Source organism: Otolemur garnettii, unplaced genomic scaffold (assembly GCF_000181295.1).
Source record: "Otolemur garnettii isolate 467f Iridium unplaced genomic scaffold, OtoGar3 scaffold00099, whole genome shotgun sequence".
NCBI lineage: Eukaryota > Metazoa > Chordata > Mammalia > Primates > Galagidae > Otolemur > Otolemur garnettii.
Window position 1 is genome coordinate 5,110,137 of NW_003852494.1, and position 20,118 is coordinate 5,130,254.

Below are 20,118 nucleotides of genomic sequence, written 5' to 3' on the forward strand. Positions count from 1 at the left end.
CCTTAGCCGGTTGAGCTATAGGCGCCGAGCCCCCTTATCTTATTTTTAATGACAGCTGGAGCTATGTGGCCAAGAGGTTGGCCCCCACCGAACACACCCACCCAGTCTTGAGTCACATGACCCTGACAGCTGCCGCACTTGAACTCCCAATTCTGGGCCCAGAGGAAATTGGCCCTATTTGCATAGGAGGAAACCAGCTTTCAGGAGAAAAGTGAGTTCCCACAGAACCCAAGTAGTGAGATCTGGATTTGAAAGCAGAGTTCTGCAGGTCCAGGGATTGGGCACCCACACGCATGATGGAATGGCTTGAAGAGTGTCCCCCCCTAAAGTTTATGGCCACCTGGACCCTCAGAATCTCACTTTACTTGGAATAAAGTAACATCTACTTGCAGATGTTACCAAGAATCTCAAGATGAAATCTTGAGGTTTAGGATGGGCCCTTAGAAGAAAAAGAGAAGACACAGAAGATGTCAAGTGAGGACAGAGGCAGAGGAGGGAGTGCTGAGTCTGCAGGCTGAGGAACACCATGGTGCGGCCACCACCAGAAGCTGGGAGGGTGGCCTGGGACAGACTCGCCCTCAGAGCCTCTAGAAGGAACCGACCCTGTGGCCTCCAACACTGTAAAAAAATGAGTTTTTGCTGCTTAAGCTGCCCAGTTTGTGTTGCTTTGTCATTCAGCCTTGAGAGACTGACACACACAATAATATATGGTCACACCCCAAGGGCCACCAGCACATCACTAGCAGAGGGGACGCCTAAGCTGGATTCCAGCAGCAGGAAGGCAGCAAGGAAGGGATCCATGCCCTCTCCCCATCCTCGACAAGAGCTGCCCTCTCACCCTGGGCCTTCTCAACCCACAGGAGAAGCCCACGTCCTCTCCCTATATCAGACCTCGCTCTCAGGGGCCACAATTTCTGAAAAAAACAAGCCTAAGGCCAGGCAGGTGTCTAGCCCCAGTCTGCTGTGTGACTCCAACAAGTTCCTCAAACCCTGGGTGCATCAGAGCCCACCTGCCAACTTATAAAAGGAACAAGAATTAAATTTACCCACTGGGCCTGCAGACATCCTAGAAGGCAGGATTGTATCAAGCGCTAAGGAGAATGTGAAAGACAAGAGGGTAGATAGCAACGGCCCTCTGGAAGGCAAATTTAGTGAAACTGGCTTCCCTGTTGCCCTATGGCAATTCCACTCCCAGCACATCACCAGAAAAAATAATTTTTTTTGGAGACAGGATCTTGCTTTGTCTCCCCAGCTAGAATGCTGCGGAGCCATCACAGCTCACATCAGCCTTGAACTCCCAGGCTCAAGCAACCCTCCTGCCTAAGCCTCCCACATAGGTGGGACCACAAGAGCTCACCACTATGCCATACTAATTTTTTAATTTTTTTATAGAGATGGGGTCTTGCTATATTGCCCAGGCTGGTCTTGAACTCCTGGCATCTAGTGATTCTCTCACCTCAGCGTCTCAAAGTGCTAGATTTATAGGCACAAGCCACTGTGCTCAGTCCATATCCCTGGAAAATTCTGGAGAAGTTCAAAGCAGCAGGTTCCAGGATGTTTGCTGTTTGTGGGGGCAGGAATTGGACAAAAGCAAGGTACCTGTCACTAAGGCATAAATAAAATGGGGTGGACATTAACTAGGGAGTCTGGGCAGCAGCAAGAAGCTATGAGCCTGAGACACACATTGCAGCACAGATAGATTTCACACGGAGCAGCAGTTCCGAAGGCCACAGGGTTGGTTCCTTCTAGAGGCTCTGAGGGCGAGTCTGATATGAGAAATATCAACTGGACAGGAGCAACTGTGCACGCATGGAGATGTAACCCCCAAACATGAACAGCCCACGTGTGGAGGACCTCCCTGCCCCCTACAACTCCCACAGTCCCTACATCCATCCCAGTTTACAGGTGTCCTCCTACCATAGCATCTCCCCCAAATCCACATGTTGAAGCCCTAACACCTGCTGCCTGAGAATGGGACAATATTGGAGATGGGGCCTTTAAAGAGGTGATTAAGCTGAAATGAGGGCCTTAGGGTGGGCCCTAATCCAATCTGGCTGGTGTCCCTATAAGAAGAGATTAGGACACTCAGAGAGACCCTGGGGACACATGCCCACAGGGAGAAACGGCTGTCTTTGAGCCCAGAGGAGAGGCCTCCAGAGACGCTTCCAGTGTGTGGCCTTTTGTGATGGCAGCAGGAACAGACCCACATACGTCCCGAAGCCCAGAAACAAGAAGAAACTGTCCAAGGTCACACAGCTGGCAGGAACCAGAGTCAGGATCTGGACCCATGTGCACCACCTCTGGGACCTGAGTTCCCAGTCACTGCTCCCTACATAGACTCCCAGCACTGCAGGTGGTGCAAGGACATCCTCGGGTCTAAAGACACAGCCACACAGGGGACAAGTTCAGGGTATGCAGGGGCTGGAACACACATACATGCATGTCCATGGAGCATCTGCTCCCAAGAGCCACCAGCCCAGATGCCCTTCGATGGATGTCTGGATCAACCAAACGTGGTCCATCCATACCATGGAAAGCCACTCAGCCACGAGAAGGAAAGAAGGTCTGAGAAACATTATACTGTTGTGTGTGGCAAAAGCCAGACACAAAAGGACCCACACTACAGGACTCCATTTATAAGAACCACCTAGAACAGGAGCATCCTGTTGGGTGGCTGCCCGAGGCCTGGGGAGCTGGGAGGAAAAGAGAATGGGCAGTTCTATAGGGTGTCCCCAAAGCCCCAAGTCACAATGCATAGAGAAAATGGGAAATCATAGCCGCTATGTGTGGTGACCATTGGGACAGCCTATACTTTAGAGGCAGTTGCCTAACAAAGTGAATGTCCTAGATACCACTGGATTTAGAATGGTTAATTTTATGTTATGTGAATCTCACCTCAGTAAATTACTAAATAAAGAAACAAATGATGGGAGTGGAAAGCCACTGTACCTACTCTGGACAACAGTTTGGGACTTCCCAGTAAAGGTGAAGGTGAAGACACTCACACCATGACCAGCTACCCTACTCTGCCTGACAGGCCCAAGGGTGACTCAGCCAAGTGTCCCTTGAATGCAAGGGCACAAGAGTGTTTGTAACCCAGTACCGGACACATAGCCGTCAGGAATAAGATGGGTAAACTGTGACCTCCTTGTAGAATATTATGCAGGTGTGAAAAGGAGGCGTAGCGTATTGCAACAACATGAGTAAATCTCACAAACATAGTGTGAAGCAGATACAGCAAGAACAAAGTAAAAACACAGAGAGTGTGTTTCCACTCAAGCGACAATCAAATGAGACCAGTGTTTGGGGACATGCCTGGGGGTGACGCTATAGAAAGCAGAGCAGGCTGAAATAAGCATGGCTTCCTCTGCAGGAGCTTGTGCATTTCCCACAAAATGGGCAACATTTCACAATAAAAAGAAACCAAAGACTCTGAGTAGAAAGGGCAAAGCCAGAGGTTGCAGCAGGTGGAGTCCGGAGAGCCTGGGAACAGACAGGGGAAGGAAATCCCAAGGACCGGTGAGACTCTGCAAATCCTGAAGCTGCCAAGGCATCCTGGCTGCAATCGGCTCTGAGCCGAGTAAAGCCAGCATGACCTCCACCCCACTGCCAGGAGGCCAAATGGGGCCAGGGCGATCTGGCACAAGACTCTCTGTAGGGCTCACACAGACCAGGTCAGGGGAGGTGAGAGGGCACAAGCCCCCATGTGCCACCCCATCCAGCCTCCCATCTTCACTTGACTGGCCCTGGCACCCAGAGCCCCCACGACCTTTTTGTCCAGGGGACAAAGGCAGGCATCAGATTTGCCATCTCTTCCCACGTGATATCACCAAGGTAGACACAGGCTGGCCAAGGGCCGTTAGAAGGATCAGCACATCTTTACTCAAGGCCAAGGAATCAGAGGCAGGAAAATTAGGAAGCAGGTGGGGGGAGGGGCAGGAGGAATCACAGGCTTCTGCCAATCCAGGGGTTCAAATTTGCCATGGAGTCCTGGCCCACTGTGGGGGAGGGCTAACAGGCTGGCGTGGAGGGTGTCCAGCTACCCACTCCCCACCCAGCTCATCAAAGAGAGCTCTGCTCCCATCTCATTCATACAAGGAGGCTTTTGTGTAGGGCCCTGGGAAGAACACGTGCACTCTGAGAAAGCAGCCACACAAATCCACATCGAGGAACACCCTGCCAAGAGAACTGCCCTCTGCTCACTCTGGCAGTACATATACTAAAGCTGGAGCAACAAAGGAAGATTAGCATAGACATTTAAAATTTAAAAAAAAAAAAGAAAAGACAGAAAAAATTGGCCTGGCCCCTTCACAAACTCCAGTGTCGTGAAAGACCCAGCAAAAAGAAAAGAGAGGGAGGACTGGTCTAGATTAAGTAGGAAAAGCAGACAAGGCAACAAGAACAAAATGGAAACTTTGGATTTAAACATTTAAAACAAAAACACTGCAATGAGGAGTGTTAGTGGAACCAGAAGGAAATCTGAATGCAGACTGCGTGTCAGCTTAACAGAGAGGATCATTGCTGCTTTCCTGAGTGGGACCGCATCTGCAGTTGCAGAGAAGGAAGTCCTTGTCCTTACACCATACACATGCTGTTGTACTGTGAGTGAGATGTCATGATGTTTCCTAGTGACTCTCTGAAAGGTTCAGCAACAAAAGAGAGAGGAGGGAGGGAGGGAGGGAGGAAGCCATATATGCAGCAAACTACATTGTTCTTGCAATTTTTCTAAAATCAGATTTTTCAAACTAAAAGCTAGGGGTGGGAAAAGAACACATTGGGCTGCTTTGCAGATTATTTTGCAAGTTTGAAAGCTCCCTTTGTGGGAACGGCTGAGCAAACTGCAGTCATCCACAGCACAGAGAATTCATGCTCATCGAGAATCAGGGCATGATAATCACAGATAATCCCGGGTGCCCGGGACAATCTGAACAAGCCACAGTGGAGTGGGAAATGCAAGGCACAGGAAAGCATGCATAGTGCGGTCTCATTTTGGCAAAATGATGACAGACTGATCCTTCTAAAAGTCTGTGTCTACCAGGGTAAGATGTTGGAAACAGCAAACGCTTACGTAACACTTACCAGGCTGTTATTCTAAGTGCCATGTGCCCACTCTTCCACCTTCACAAAAGCCTTATGTAGGATTTACGCAAGAGGAGAAAGGGCTCAGGGATTAAGTCAGTTGTCAGGATTCAAACCTGGGTTACCTTTCTCCAGATTCTATATGCTCAAATCCACCTAAGCTCCGGGATGCTTAAGCCCTGTTGAGAGCTGGAGAGAAGCCTAGGGACTGGGGAACCCAGGACTGACCCAGACTGTGACATGCCAGAGCCATCCGCCTCCCAACTGCCCACGGTGCACTCTGCCCCACACCTCTCACGGAGGGACTGAGGGCACTCTTAGCTCATAAAGGGATGTTCCCAGAGGCTGCAGGGCCTGGCCGTCCTGATGGGCTCCTCCCACACACACCATGCAGGAGCTGCAGCCTCCACATTGTCCCAGGTAAAGAAGTGTGTGCCCTAGGGTTTGGGGCAAGCGTGTGCTGGACACATTGCAGAATATATCTGTGGTTGGGATTCCAGACCGACTTCCCTGGGCAGATTCTGATGCTGGCCACTGATTCCTGGGCTCAAACTCCCATCCCTCCTCTCACCTCTCCCTTCCCTGCCCAGTACACACCCCCAGAGCTTCCCGCCTGTGGTGGATAAAACCTGAACTTTGGCACACCCCAGCCCTGACATCTCTCCCACTTTATAAAAGGATGGGGGCAGGCAGCACTGTCGATGGGACCCTGCCCCAGCGTCCCACATCCCCAGCTAGCCTGGAACAGTGCTCTGCCAGGACTTGCTGCTAACCATCTCTGTGGCCCCTGCTCCCTCCAAGTTTTGGTTTCCCCAAGGGAAAAATAAAAGCTGGAACTAAGTGAAACCCAAGTAGTTCCAGATTTAACAATCTGAGAACTTATTAAGCTTTCTCTGATAAAAACAATTAGCTGATAAACTACCTGGAGGTCTTGGATACACAGCTGAACAAAATAGTCTCTAACACTGTAAAAGCAAATGACTACATGAGGCAATGTGGGGAGGAAATGGGGGAACTACCTGGGGGAAAAGGGCCCAGCACCATTTTTGGTGCCCACCAACCTTTCCTTCTTCTGCTAACAGCCCCTCCTTTTTACTGTAGGGCACCCCCCATTTCTGAGTGGTCTGGGGAAGAACCACCTCCTGCCTCAACTCTAAACCCTCTAGGATATAAGCATGACCAATCAGAACAGTCTGTTTCTTAAGCCACAGAGGTTGGCCCACAGCTGCACATGTAATCCAAGCCCGGCCAATCACAGCCAATGAGCATTCCCTCCAAAACTTTTCCCAGTCTTTAGAAAAATTCTCTAATTACCCTTCACCCTCCCTTAGGAAGGTTCCAAAGGGAAATTTTTCCCTCCCATGGTGGAGATGGCCATTTATTTTCTACACCTTAGATGAAGCAAGCTGTGGAAGGTAAGAATGGAGCATGCATACCAAACAGTATGATTCTCTAATTCCAGCATTGCATTCAGCCTGGCCAGACACTCCATCCTGAGACCCATGAGGGGAACACCAGGGTCACAAGAACCTCCACCACCAGGAACTCTCCTTGTGCTGACACTAACCAAGTCTACCTGGGATCAGCGTTGCTATTTTCCTTTTATTATTTATTTATTTTTATTTTATTTTATTTTTGAGACAGAGTCTCACTTTGTTGCTCTCTTGCCTTGGCCTCCCAAGTAGTTGGGACTACAGGCACCTGCCGCATACCCAGCTATTTTTTGTTGCAATTCTCATTGCTATTTTAGCTGACTGGGGCCGGGTTTGAATCTGCAACCCTCAGTATATGGGGCCAGCACCCTGCCCACTGAGCCATAGGCACTGCCCTAATTATTTATTTTAATTTAGTACACATAGACTATTTTGCATAAATTACATGCACATGGGCCACACCACAAATATTCCTGTACAAAATAAAATCACCAGCAGGTAATCCTACCCCCAACTCTCAGTCTCCCAGCTTAGCCTTACAGTTTCTGCTGGTGAGGAAAAGGATGACACAAACGGTTCCACTTTAAATAATGAATTAACTGCAGCAGAGAGGGAGACACTTCCAGCCCCATCCCAATCCAAGATGCCAGATGGGACCAAGACACCAGCCTGAGGCTCCTGAGGCTCCTTTGCTCCCTCCTGGAGGGAGAGGAAGTGGCCCCAGAATCAGCTTCTGTGCTTCTTATGGTCCCTCTGCCAAAACTGGGGCTGTCCTGACCCACCTCCACAGACAGCCTCAATGACATCTTTGTATTCCTGGGTCCTGCCCTCCTGGCCAATTAGCCTGGACACAGGAAAGAGGTCAATCAAAAGACTCCAATGTTCAAACGAGGGAGACGCCCAGCACGGGGATCAGAGAAGTCACTGAACCTACACGGAGTATGTTAAGACTAAGGGCTTGGATCAATCTGTGGATGCAACCCAGGGACCCAGGCTTCTGGGAGCTCCCTGGGGCATATGACCTACTTGGGGAAGGTAGATAGGCAGGCCTGGGAAAACTGAAGCCTAACAAAGTTGTGTCACTCACTGCCAACTGCAGACAGAAAGTGCAAGAGCCAGTATTGAACCCAAGAAGCCTGTCTCCCAAGTCCATGTTTTTGAGGACCTCCCTAGGAACCTCTCCCTGTCTCAGCCCATGCTTCCACCCTGGGCAGCTCTCTACCCTGAACAAAGGTCTCCATCTGTAGAATATAGTCATGAACAAGGCAGACAAGGTCCCTGTCTTCATGGAACCTCAAGCAAGTGAACAAGATAATTTCAGAGAATGATAACGCGCAGAAGAGAATAACATGGCATGGTTATAACACAGATGGAGCAGACAGTGAAGGTGGAGGGTAACTGTCCATTGGGAGGAGCTGGTGGTCAGGGGGTATCTTCTTAAGAAGTTTCATTTGAGCTGAAGCATAAAAGAGGAGCCAAGCGTAAGAGCCAAAGGAAAGGCAGTCCAGGCATGTGCAAAGGCCCTGAGGTCAGAAGAATGTGATGAATTAGAGGAAAAGGAAGGCCTGTGAGGTGAGAATGCTGAGAGGTGAGGATGGCATAGACCCATGAAGAAGGGGCTTACAGGCCTTCAGGGCAGATAGGTTTGATGCCAAACACAGAAAGATTTTATTCAGCTTTGTGGAAATCATCCAATTTGCATTTTTAAAAGAGCTTTCTGGCTTTAATGGGGAGAAATGACAAGAGAGTAGCATGAACAGCAGCAAAGACAGCCCCACGAAGAAGCTCCAATAGCTGCTGACCAGAGATGGTGGCATCTCGGCCTGAGGCAGTGGCCATGATTAAGTAGAGGAGAGGAAGCCTCATGTCCTGCCAAGGACCACAACTTGCCATGAGTCACAAGCCATCCTGTGGAACAATGCTTGTCTTTTAATAAACATTTAAGAACCTGTGATTACGTACTGGACATCGTTCTAGGTGCTTGGGGACACAGCACAAAGGTCCCCACCCTCACAGCCCAACATTCTCATGGGGAGAAATAGCCAATAAGCAGGGAGCAGGATACACAGGTAAATCGTATAGTGTCTAAGCAGGTGAGAAGGGGTACAAGAAAAACACAGCAGGGTGAGGAAGGTTGGGACCATGGAGGATGAGGACTGATCCTGAAGATTAACAGAGGGCTGTCAAAGTGACCGTGTGAGGTCTGAAAACTGCCCCCTAACATCCTGTACAGGAGGCCTGATAGCTCACGTCAGGGCAGAGGGTTCTGGCAGAGGGAAGAGCTAAGGCAACTGTGCCGCTGTGTCTGAGGAACAGGCAGGATAGTGTGCAAGGAGATAAGGGACAGGGACATAGCCAGAAAGGCATCAGGGGTGATGGCACAGGCCTCGAGGACCAGGGTAGTGACTTGACTTTGACTCCTAGGGAATGGAGGCCTTGGCTGGGCTTTGAGCAGAGGCAGACGGTGAGCTACCTGCAGACCTAATATTTATTGAGAAAACCCCACTGTGGAGCAAAGGTGAATGTGGGGTGGCCAGTGAGGAGGCGGATGCAGGAATCCAGGTGAGAGTTGATGGCACCACAGGCATGGTGAGATGTGGTTGCGTTCGGGATATAGTTTGAAGATGAAACTATAAAACTCCCTGAGAGGTTCAAGGCAGGAAGTGCAGAGAGCAGAGTCAAGGTTGAGTCTTTGGCCCAGGCGGCTGGAAGACCAGCCGCTGACTGAGATGGGAAGATGGCAGGAAGCTGGGGCGTGAAGGTGTGAGCTGCCTTCGGGAGCCCCTAAGCTGAGATGCTGGCATCAGATGCTTGAGGCTGGAGTTAGGAGGAAAGGTCTGGGCCCAGGGCTACCAACTTGGAAGTGGTCAAGACAAAGATACTAGCTGAGCTCACACAGAGAGGACAGCCAAGGCCTGAGACACTCCACTAGCAAGTGGTCAGGGAGATAAGGAGGACCAGCACCTGAGACTGAGAGCAGCAGCCAGTGAGGGGGCCAGAAAACCAAGAGAATGGACAATTAAAGCAGCTCAAGTGGCCTTCTAGAAGCTTCCAGAGAGGTGGAAGGAACTCCACCCAAATGCCAGGAAGCAAACAAGGGTCAGGACACTCCAGTTCCTTCCCCTTCCCCAGCAAGAGGCAATCAGTGAGCAGGAAAAAACAGTGACGGGGAGGGAGGGAAAATAAAGAGAAAATGAAGGTGGCCATGCCTTGGGCCTCGAGGGTTCCTGGACGCCTGAGACTGAGGCGGGTCGGAGCAGACTGGTCAGCTTCAAATCTCCCCCGAATTTCATCCCAAGGGCTTTGGGATGAAAACTGCCCCCTAACATCCTGTAAACAGCCAACTCCTGAGCCCTTTAAGGATCTCAAGCCAAGAATGAAGTTTTTTGTGTTGTTTTGTTTCTCTTTGCATTTCAGCTGCAGCCTGGTCACTCCTGGGGCTAGTGGAGGCCAAGGTCACGTTTGAACAAGGGGGAGGGAGGTGGGGTGAATAAAAGGGATTCTCTTGTTGTTCTTTGTTGTTTTATAATTGGCTGAACACTCCCATTGAATTCTCTGCACTGTTACTGTGTTTGCAGCCTCAGCTCCTAGAGCCTCAAAAAACAGAAGGCTTGGGTGGTGGTGGGGAACGCCTCAACTGAACCCCAAGTCCAAGATTATACATGAGAAAACTCTTGGGAAGGGTGACGAGTTGTGACCTCAGGGGCCTCTATTTTGCTGATCAAAGACATGGATCACCCATCTGGACACTAATGACCTCCATTCAGAACCCACAGACACCCACAGGGTATCTGTAACCTTCAACATTTATGAGGAAGACAAGAGAATACAGAACACCAGGGAACTCTGAGCAGGACCCAGAGACACCCACTGCGCATAGGAGCCTGTGCCAACTCTCCTCTGGGACCCAGATTCATCCAGGAAAAAAAAATCCTCAACGAGACCCACTTCCATGTCACTAGGAACCAAGTCCAGAGCAAAGTGATTCTAGGTAGCTGAGCTTCACCAGGTTCTAGTTCATCGGGCAGAGTAACTATTAGCCATTCCAGGAAGGGCCAGGGAATATTTCCTGGAACAGGAAGATTCACGTACCTCAAACATACCCCTGCTGCCAGGCCTGGCCTGGAAAAGCCACCAGTGGGACACACCAGCTTGCATGTGTACACACATCAACACGCAACGACACACAGACCCATGTGTACATGTGCACGCACGCACGTGTGTGGACAACAGCACGTCTGTGTGTCAGCACTCGTGTTCACCAGCAGCACATGTGGACACACACTAACTCACATGTGTGCAAACACATACACACGCACTCATGAAGACAGGGAGATGCAAATCCACCAGGAGCAAAAAGGGAAACAAAAATAAAGTAGACTCAGAGAAACTAAAAATAGCCCCATGTTTTTCAGCTGTGGCCAGGGAATGAGAAGCAGCAGCTCTCTCACGAGCCAGGAGGAATAGGAAGTTCACTGGCGGGAAAGAGGAAGGAAAACAAAAGAGAATCAGGGCACACCTGTGATCCAAAGTGTTCTCTGAGAAAGGAGCCTCCTCCCCATCTGTGACCCTGAATCAGTCCTACAGCTTTGCCCCATCCATGCAGATGTGCGGGTCCTGTATTGCACCCTGTTGTTCATGACACTGTGACTCTCTCCCAGGTTTCAGGAGGTGGGAATCACAAAGGGAAAGGCCTGGGATGGCCCCGCTGCCCACTGGTAATGCAGGCAAAAGGAAGGGCCAACCCAAGGAAAGAATAGGGAAGGGCCTCTGCTCTGCCTCCAAGCATCAAGTCCAGCTGCTCAGACATAAGGAGAGTGGGCACGGGGTGGTGGGGAAAGCCAGTGCCAGCCTTGGAGTCGGGGTCCCTAGGTTGAAATCCTGATTTTACCATTTGGAGCTGTGTGACCTGGGGTAAATTACTTTCCCTCTCTGTGCACCTACTTCCCTCAATAAGACAGATGCAACAGTAGCTGTTTAGATATTAAAAGAAATGAGCTAATAAACATAAAACCCTTAGAATAGTGTCCCACCCCCACCTCTACCCCCATCCCTACCCTCACCCCTCACCCCCCCACATGAGCACCCTTAACTGTTATCTTTCATCAACCCTCACCTTTTAACTGATTGTCAAAGGAGATCTGCTAAAGGGCACAAATTCAGGGACACTCCATGACGTCCAGACTGGCCCTCAAGACTGAGCCCCGGAGGAGGGGCAAACCAAGGAGTCTGAGTCTGAGGCTCGGGGTGGGGATGGGGAGGGGTACAGGGGTACCTCACAGCACATACTGCTTGGTCCATTCTGTGATCCTCTAGTGGTAAAGGGTCTACCACGAGCCCAAGTGTTGCTCTAGCCCTCAGAGACCCTGCAGTGACAGTGACAGGAAAGCCCCTGCCCCTCAGACTTCCACATTCATGAGGAAGAAAGAGAATACACAAACACAAAATGCAACATAATGGGAGTGACTTTTAGGGAAGTGAGGCGCCAGGTTGGCGGGCTCAATGACCACCAAGGAGGTGAGCGTGGCTGAGTGAGCAGGGGTGAGGTGAGAGAAGGAATGAGAGCCAGGAGTGGGGGACCTGGCTACGGAAAGGAGTTTGGGGTTCACTCAGAGAGAGACGGGGAAGCCGGAAGGGTTATGAACCTCAGGGGAACGTGATTTAACAGAGGCCTACAGAGGCCAGAGGTGAGACTACGGCATCAGTTCAAACAGTGGACAGGAGAGGCCAGGCTGAGGGTGGAGAGGGTGATATATTTTAAAGGTAAAATCAATAAGATTTGTTGATGAGTAGATGGGTGTACTCTCTGATGACACAGGGTATCAGGGAAAAGCACACCGGCAAAGATGGCCTAAGGTTATCACCTCTACACCTGGAAATGCCATTAATTGAGAAGCAGAACACAGCTGAGTCAGCAGAGAGGATTCGGCTTCCCTCCTGGACACGGAAGAAGGGTAGGAGGCCTGACACCAAGGATAGTGGCCTGGCAGCTGAGCCTTTCCCTGCAGCCCAGCTGGGCCTTCTCTGGAAGGCCAGAGGCCCACAGGGACCTGGACCATGCCTTCATCATTCATTCAAATACCCAAGGGCAACTGTATGCCAGGCCCGGTTCCAGGCAGCAAGGGCAAGTCCCCAGCCTCATGGGATTTGCCTCTGGGATATCTTCTCTCTCTCTCTCTCACATACATACACACCAGCAAGGTCACTGGAGGCGAATTACTTTCTTCAGTTTGTCTCCTTAATTGATGAACGGTAAGTCATGTGTCATAGCATCATGCTGGCACTCAACAAGAAGATCATCACAAAGTACTTTGAACCCTGCATGGCACACAGCAGGATCTCCGGGAATGGATACTGTGAAGTTCACCCTCATAGCCCTTGGCATGTTGGAACCAAATTATCTCTGTCTAATCCTACAACTGGGTAACGGAGAAGAAATGAGCCTCAGCTTGCCCAGACCTCTCCAGGCCACTCAACCAGAGTCCCTCCACAGTGTGCCACCTGTGTTTGTATGTCTGACTCATTCGGCCATTCTGTGGGGAAAGCTATGTATCTGTTCATTTATGGGGGTTTTTTGTTTGTTTGTTTTTAGAGACAGGGTCTTGTCCTGTCACCCAGCCTGAAGTACAGTGGCCTGATGATAGTTCACTGTAACCTTGAATTTCTGAGCTCAAGTAATTCTCCCACCTCAGTCTCCCAAAGTGTTGGGATTACAGATGTGAACCACCACATCTGCCTGCTCATTTGTAATTTTTTTTTTTTTGAGACAATGTCTCATTCTATTGCCCAGGCTAGAGTGCTGTGACCTCAGCCTAGCTCACAGCAACCTCAAACTCCTAGGCTTGAACAATCCTCCTGCCTTAGCCTCCCAAATAGCTGGGACTACAGGTACCCGCCACCATGTTCAGCTAATTTTTTTCTATTTTTAGAAGAGACAGGGTCTCTCACTCTTGCTCAGGCTGGTCTCAAACTTCTGAGCTCAAGCAATCTTCCCAGCTCGGCCTCCCAGATTGCTAGGATTACAGGTATGAGCTGCTGTGCCCAGCATTTAATTTTTAATTAAACACATAATATATGAATCTATTCTCTTTATTTAAAAAAAGATCATTACTGATAAATTATTGATAAAGTATTAGGCTTCCTTTGGCCACATTCCCAGACCTCTCCCATCTCCCTCCTGAGTAATCACTTCTGTCAGTCTGGCTGGACCCTTCCACACCTTTTCCAAGTTTTTACATACACTAATACTAACCCATTGAAAATACAAACTATTGGCTCAGCGCCTGTGACTCAAGTGGCTAAGGCGCCAGCCACATACACCTAAGGTGGCAGGTTTGAATCCAGCCCAGGCCCACCAAAACAACAATGATGGCTGCAACCAAAAAATAGCCAGGTCTTGGTCCCAGCTACTTGGGAGGCTGAGGCAGGAGACTTGCTTGAGCCCAGGAGTTAGAGATTGCTGTGAGCTGTGATGCCACAGCACTCTACCCAGGGGGATAGCTTGAGGCTCTGTCTCAAAAAAAAAAGAAAAGAAAAGAAAAAGAAAATACCAACTATTGGGGGGCACCTGTGGCTCAGTAAGTAGGGCGCCAGCCCCATATACCTAGGGTGGCAGGTTCAAACACGGCCCCCAGCGAAACTTCAACAAAAAGTAGCCAGGCACAGGTGGTGCCTGTGGCTCAAAGGAGTAGGGCTCCGGCCCCATATGCCAGAGGTGGTAGGTTCAAACCCAGCCACAGCCAAAACTGCAAAAAAAAAAGCTGTAGTGGGCACCTATAGTCCCAGCTACTCAGGAGGCTGAGGCAGGAGAATCGCCTAAGCCCAAGAGCTGGAGGTTGCTGTGAGCTGTGATGCTACAGCACTCTACTGAGGGTGACAAAGCAAAACTCTATCTTTAAAAAAACAAAAAATACAAACTATTGCTTGGTGGCCATAAATAGCACCTGAGCTTTTTTTAACCAGTAATGTGTTTTTGCAGCCTACTCATGCTAAAAAACATATATCTAGTTCCTTCTTTTTAACTTTGGTCCAGAAATCCATTCAATGAAGAGATACCATTTATACTCTATGGAAGGGCAGAACAAGATGCAGTGATCGGGATTCCTATCCACCACTTCCACAAGTTGTGCACCCTGGCAAGTTATTGACCTTGGCCATGGCTCAGTTTCCTTATCAGTAGGAAGGAGAAATTCCACTGCCATTTACTATTTCACAGAGCTGTTGCCAGATTCAAATGAGGAACCAAGCCCGGCCATTTCTGCACACACGTGGTCTCCTTTGTATCTTACAACTTAGGCAGCAAACCAGATCTGAGCCATGTCTTAGAGCTGAAGAATGAAGCTCTGGCTCAGAGGAAAAATATCTGGCCTGAGGTGTCCCTCTGGCAAATGGCACAGGCAGAACTGCAACCGTAAGTTCTAGAAACTGACACAGGTTTTGAAATGCATCATGTCTCTGCTCAGCCTCCTCAGTAACCTGAGAAATATAAATCAAATGCATTAGATAAACTAAAAAATGATAATGAAAAATTGGTGAGCTCTTGCACTGGCAGAGATGAGGGGGAAGTGGAGGTGGGGTCTGGGGTGGAGGGGGATGTTTCATATCTTGGTAGTGGAAATAAAAATGGTAGCACTGGCCAGAAGGCAAATTTGGAGGGAACTATCAAAATTTAAACTAAGCACACCTTCTGGTCTAGAAGTTCTACCCACAGAAATCTACACTATGAAGTGTTAATACATGCACACAGAGAGGTATGCATCAGGATATTCACTGTTGTTTGTGACAGAGAAAATTATCCTGTGATAGAGAAGCAGGTTAACAACTGTATATCTCCATTCAAAGGAGTACCATGCAGTGGAGAGAAAAAATGTATTGTTCTCTTGGAACATGGAAGAACCTTCAAGTGATATCACTGAATTGAAAAGCAAACTGCAAGACATTTATACATTATATAGTTCAATTTATGTAAAATATATATTAATATATACACATACATGATCATGATATAAAGGAAAAGGTCTAGAAAGAAAGACCCATGTTGATGACAGTGATAATAGCTGGGCAGAAGAATAAACTGGAAGGAACTTTCTCTTTTTTCCTCCACTTAGATTTATTTATAAGCAAGTATTTGTGTCTTTTATATACAGTGCTCCCTCAGTATCAGAGGCAACCTGATGCCAGGACCCCCACAAATACCAATATCCCCAAATGCTCAAATCGTTGATATAAAATGGCACATATTTTGCACATAACCTACACACACCCTCCTGTATATCATCCCTAATGCAATGTAAATGGTATATAAATAGTTCCTATATAGTATTTTTAAAATCTGTATTATTTTTATAGTTTTATTATTATTATTATTATTTCTACAGACGCTCAATCTGAGATTGCTTGACTTAATAGATGTGGAATCCATGGACAAAGAGGGCCAACTGTATGGACTTCTTCTTTTTTTTTTTTTGAGACAGAGCCTCAAGCTGTCCCCCTGGGTAGAGTGCCGTGGCATTACAGCTCACAGCAACCTCCAACTCCTGGGCTCAAGCCAGTCTCCTGCCTCTGCCTCCCAAGTAGCTGGGACTACAGGCGCCCGCCACAACGCCTGGCTATATTTTGGTTGCAGCCGTCATTGTTGTTTGGCGGGTCCGGGCTGGGGATTCGAACCCGAAACCTTAGGTGTACGTGGCTGGCGCCTTAGCCGGTTGAGCTATAGGCGCCGAGCCTGGACTTCTTTAATTAACCAAAAAGCATAAAGAAATAAAAATCAAAGCACAAGACCTCCTATTCAAGTTGCCCAAATCTAGGCATAGCCAAAGAAAACACCAGCAGCCATCCCTGCCCATCCTAGCATCCTCACCACTCTGTCCTCTAACACAGGCTTTCTTCTTCCTCAAGAAGGCACTTGGCTGCTGCTCCAGCCTGGGCCTTCCAAGAAGTGGCATCTCAGGCTGGGCGTGGCTTCCTGTCTTCCTTCCTTCACACCATTCAGCCCTAAACCAATCGCCTTTGGGATATCCACAGAAGGGTGCCAAGAGGCTCTCATTCAACTTTAAGCCCAGAGGTCCCAGCTAAGGGACAACTGAGGACAACGTGGTTTTCCTCTTTGAAAGCTCAGAGGAGGACTGGGGAAATGTGGTGGTGCACTCATGTGCATGCACCCACACACACACTGGCATCCTTAACCCAATCCACACTGTGAGAAAGAAAACACCCTGAAATCAGTCCAAGAATAAATGAGCTGACAAGAATCATCTGCTTTAAACCTCAATACCTCCACACCTGAAAACAGGAGACTAGGTGCTCTTTGCACAAGGTCACCTGCTTGTACCACCTGAGTGACAACCTTTCCAGGGGACATAGTGGGGTCTTCGGAATTGCAGAAACCACAAGGCTGTCACTGAGATAAACGAGTACAGCTACTCAGAGAAGCATAACAGAGAAACACCCCTGAGCTGCCATGGGGAGGAAGAAGCAGTCCTGTTGCTTTTCCCGCCATTCCCAGAGGCAGTGTCACCATTCACCTCTTTGCAGTCAGGCTGCAGAACTTAAAGGACCACTATCTGAAAAACCAAAAAAAATAGATACAACATGGCCAGGATGACTCAAGACAACGGCTCACCCAGAGACCTGTAGAAGGGTCAAATGTTCCTCCATCTTTCAAACCAACCAGGACCCAAGAAGTGGCAGCCGGGTCTAAGCAGATGTACCCTTCATTCATTCACTCATTCACTCACTCTGCAAATGGGGCATAAACATGATATGTGGATAAGTCCCCCTCTTTAACAAACTCAGTCTAAAGAAGCAGGCCACGGGAAACACGTGTCAACTAGTATGACAATCTCCATGACTTCACCCCAGCTCTGTGTCTGGCTGAATCTTTCCCTCTCAGGCACTGCAGGTATTGGCTCGATGGCTGCAAAGCACTGAGCTTCCAGCTCAAGTGTGATATTCTGCAATCTCCCAGCCCTTCACTAACTCCAGGTCCATTCAAACAAGTAACCCAGGCACCCAGGGCAGAGTCTGTTGGTCTGAAGGCCAGATGTCTGCCTAATTTGTGTCCCTGGTTAAAAGGGCAATAATGTGTAAGGTTATGATCAGAGGAAAGACCTAAGGCTCTGTGCACCCAAAGGACCTTGGGCTGGTGCCTGCCTCTGCATGAATAGGAGAAAAGCCGCTTACCAGTTTCAGTCTGAATCAGGAAGGCTGTGTGGGGGAAAAACAGAGCTAACGTTCTACCTCTGAGTAAGAGTTTCTAATGGGGGAAATTCAGGACAGCAGGGGATGCTCTACTGAGTGCCTATTACCGGCTGGGCCCCCATGTGAGCTTCACAGAAGCACATGAAAGTAAGCTTCCTGTCTTCATGGGCTCTTAGGATACAAGCAAAGTGCAGTCCTAATTTTATCAGAATTTGCCACAGGCTGCTGTCAAAAGAGACGCTTGATCGCGTCCCTGAGCTTCCCTGGGCGCACTGCAGGGGCAACACGGCCACACTCCTGACCTGTCCCTTGTCCCACATCAACTGGGGCAGGCGCAGGTTCCCAGGGTGGTCTCTCATTCAGGGTCCCCAACCCTAGCCTGTACCTCCAGCAAACCCCCTGGGTGTCCACTTTGCTTGGCTTCAGTCTGGGCTGGTGAGGGCCCTGGAGAGGGGGCAGCTGCTCTGATCTCCCCACGCTCCAAGTCGCCAACCCACCAGCCGCGCTCCCGGCCCTCCTCGGCGCCGGGCGCCCAGTGCCCTACAGCCAGGCCCACGCGCCCCTCACCCACCTTGAGGACCTGCTGCTTGATGAGTGAGGGCACCATTACGATCATGACGGCACCCAGCACAGCGCACAGTAGCCCCGCGACGCCCACCCCCGCGGCCGCCCAGCGCGCTTTGGCTTGGCCGCCCATGCCTGCCAGCCTTGGTGCCCTCCGGGCGCTTGCAGGGCTCCGCGCCTGGCCAGGGACGGGGACGGCACCGGACACGACAGAGGCCGGGACTCCGGAGACGCAGGCCGCAGCGGCACGACGGGGCCGGGACAGCGGCGCACCGAGGAGCAGTCGGGCAGGTGGCCAGTGGCTTTATGCGCCATCGCCGGCGCGGCCGCACCGCCCCCGGGCCGCCTAGAGCTTAGGGATTCGGGCGGGCAAGGGAGGACGGGGGCGGGGCCTCAGGGCCGGGGGCGGACCCGAGGGGCGGGACGCGGATCGGAAGGGCCTTGGGGCGGGACCACGGCTTCCAGGCACGCCTTGCTAAGCGGAGGCCAGTGGGCTAAGCGGATTCGGTTTTTCATCGCCCGGCGCTCTCTTCCTCATCCCTCTTCTCTCCTCTCCTCCGCCCCTTTCCCACTCCTCCTCCTATGTCTCCCGGCTGTGCCTCTCTCCCTCCGCTTTCCCTCTTTTTCTCCCCTTCTCCTCCTTACACTTCCTCTGTCACGACCATCACCACCATAGCTCACGCTTGGTTAGGAAGTCACCCTGTCACTCAGGAACGCAAAGCCAGTACGAGGGTCTGCGCTCCGCACCACCACTTCTTGGCCCTCATCCCGCCTTTCCGCGCGCTCATTCTGCTCCAACCTGGAACCCGCGGGGCGGGCTACTGCCTGCCTCAGGGCCTCTGCGCTCCCTCTGCTGGGGATTCGTTTCCCCCAGACAGACAGCCGCCTGGTTCTCTCGTGGTTCCCACAGCCTTATCGAAAAGGGTTCCTCCGCCGTTCTATGCGAAGCAGCGCCCAGCCTCATGCCACCCTCGTCCTTATCGCCGAGCACCACCTGGCACGGTAGATGTCCGTTGTTGCTTTGCCCCAACTCCCGGGGCGGCCCGGGAGGCGGGGTCCCCAGCTTGGAGCACGGCCTGGCGGGAACGCTTGAGCTCAACAGATACTCCGGAATGAATGAATGAGGCCCGCTGGCTCCTGTGCTGGGCGCTTTGCACAGGATGGCTTCATTTTAGAGATTAGGGGACTGAGACACAGAGAAGTTAAGTCAGCAAAACTAAGCCCCCGCTTTCTAACGAAGACAGAGACTGCTGATGAGCAAGTGAGCAAGTGAACGAAGCACAATTGCAGAGAAGTGCCCCAAAAAAACAAAATGGGCACAGCAGTAGCCTGACACCAAGAAGTGGCGCCCTCAGACGGGAGCTTGCTCCCTTGCAGCGTTCCACAGACCCCGTCTGGCTGCTTCTTTGCAATTGAGTGTGAGCCCCTCACGTAGGCCAATCCCTTCCTTTTCTGAAGGGGGTTGCTGAGAAGGCAAGGGACTCCTCCTGGGCTACACAGGAACAGGAGGGTTGTGTCCCCAGCACCTGGGTAAGGCAGGCCCTGTCCTCGAGGGCTCAGAATGAAATCTTTTAAAACTCATGAACCCAAGAAGAAAGCAGGCTTCCCTAAGGCCCATTCTGGCCTGAAACAATATTTACTGAGCACCTTCTGTGTACTAGCCAATCTTGCCAGTCACTGTCTTTCCCTAAGGAGACCCGACACTGTCCAGTGTTCCGAAGAGAGGGCCCACCCTGATCTAGAGGAACAAGTTCAGAGAGATCCACACTCTGGGGCAAGTGGTTTGGGCCTCTGTACCTCAGTTTCCTTGTCTGTAAAATGAGGATGATGAGAACCTCTCCAT

The 20,118-nt window shown here is 50.4% G+C and overlaps 1 protein-coding gene across 2 annotated transcripts in view; it reads right to left on the bottom strand.

The window, feature by feature from the left end:
* SCARB1 (scavenger receptor class B member 1) overlaps positions 1-18,644 on the bottom strand; it is an 81,943-nt gene extending 63,299 nt beyond the window's left edge. For both annotated transcript variants that reach the window (XM_003796065.3, XM_012809045.2), the window contains exon 1: positions 18,283-18,644. In XM_003796065.3, coding sequence (XP_003796113.1) covers positions 18,283-18,408 — 126 coding nt within the window. In that variant the 5' untranslated portion in view covers positions 18,409-18,644. The remainder of the gene's footprint in view (positions 1-18,282) is intronic.
* Between the last annotated feature and the right edge of the window lie 1,474 nt (positions 18,645-20,118).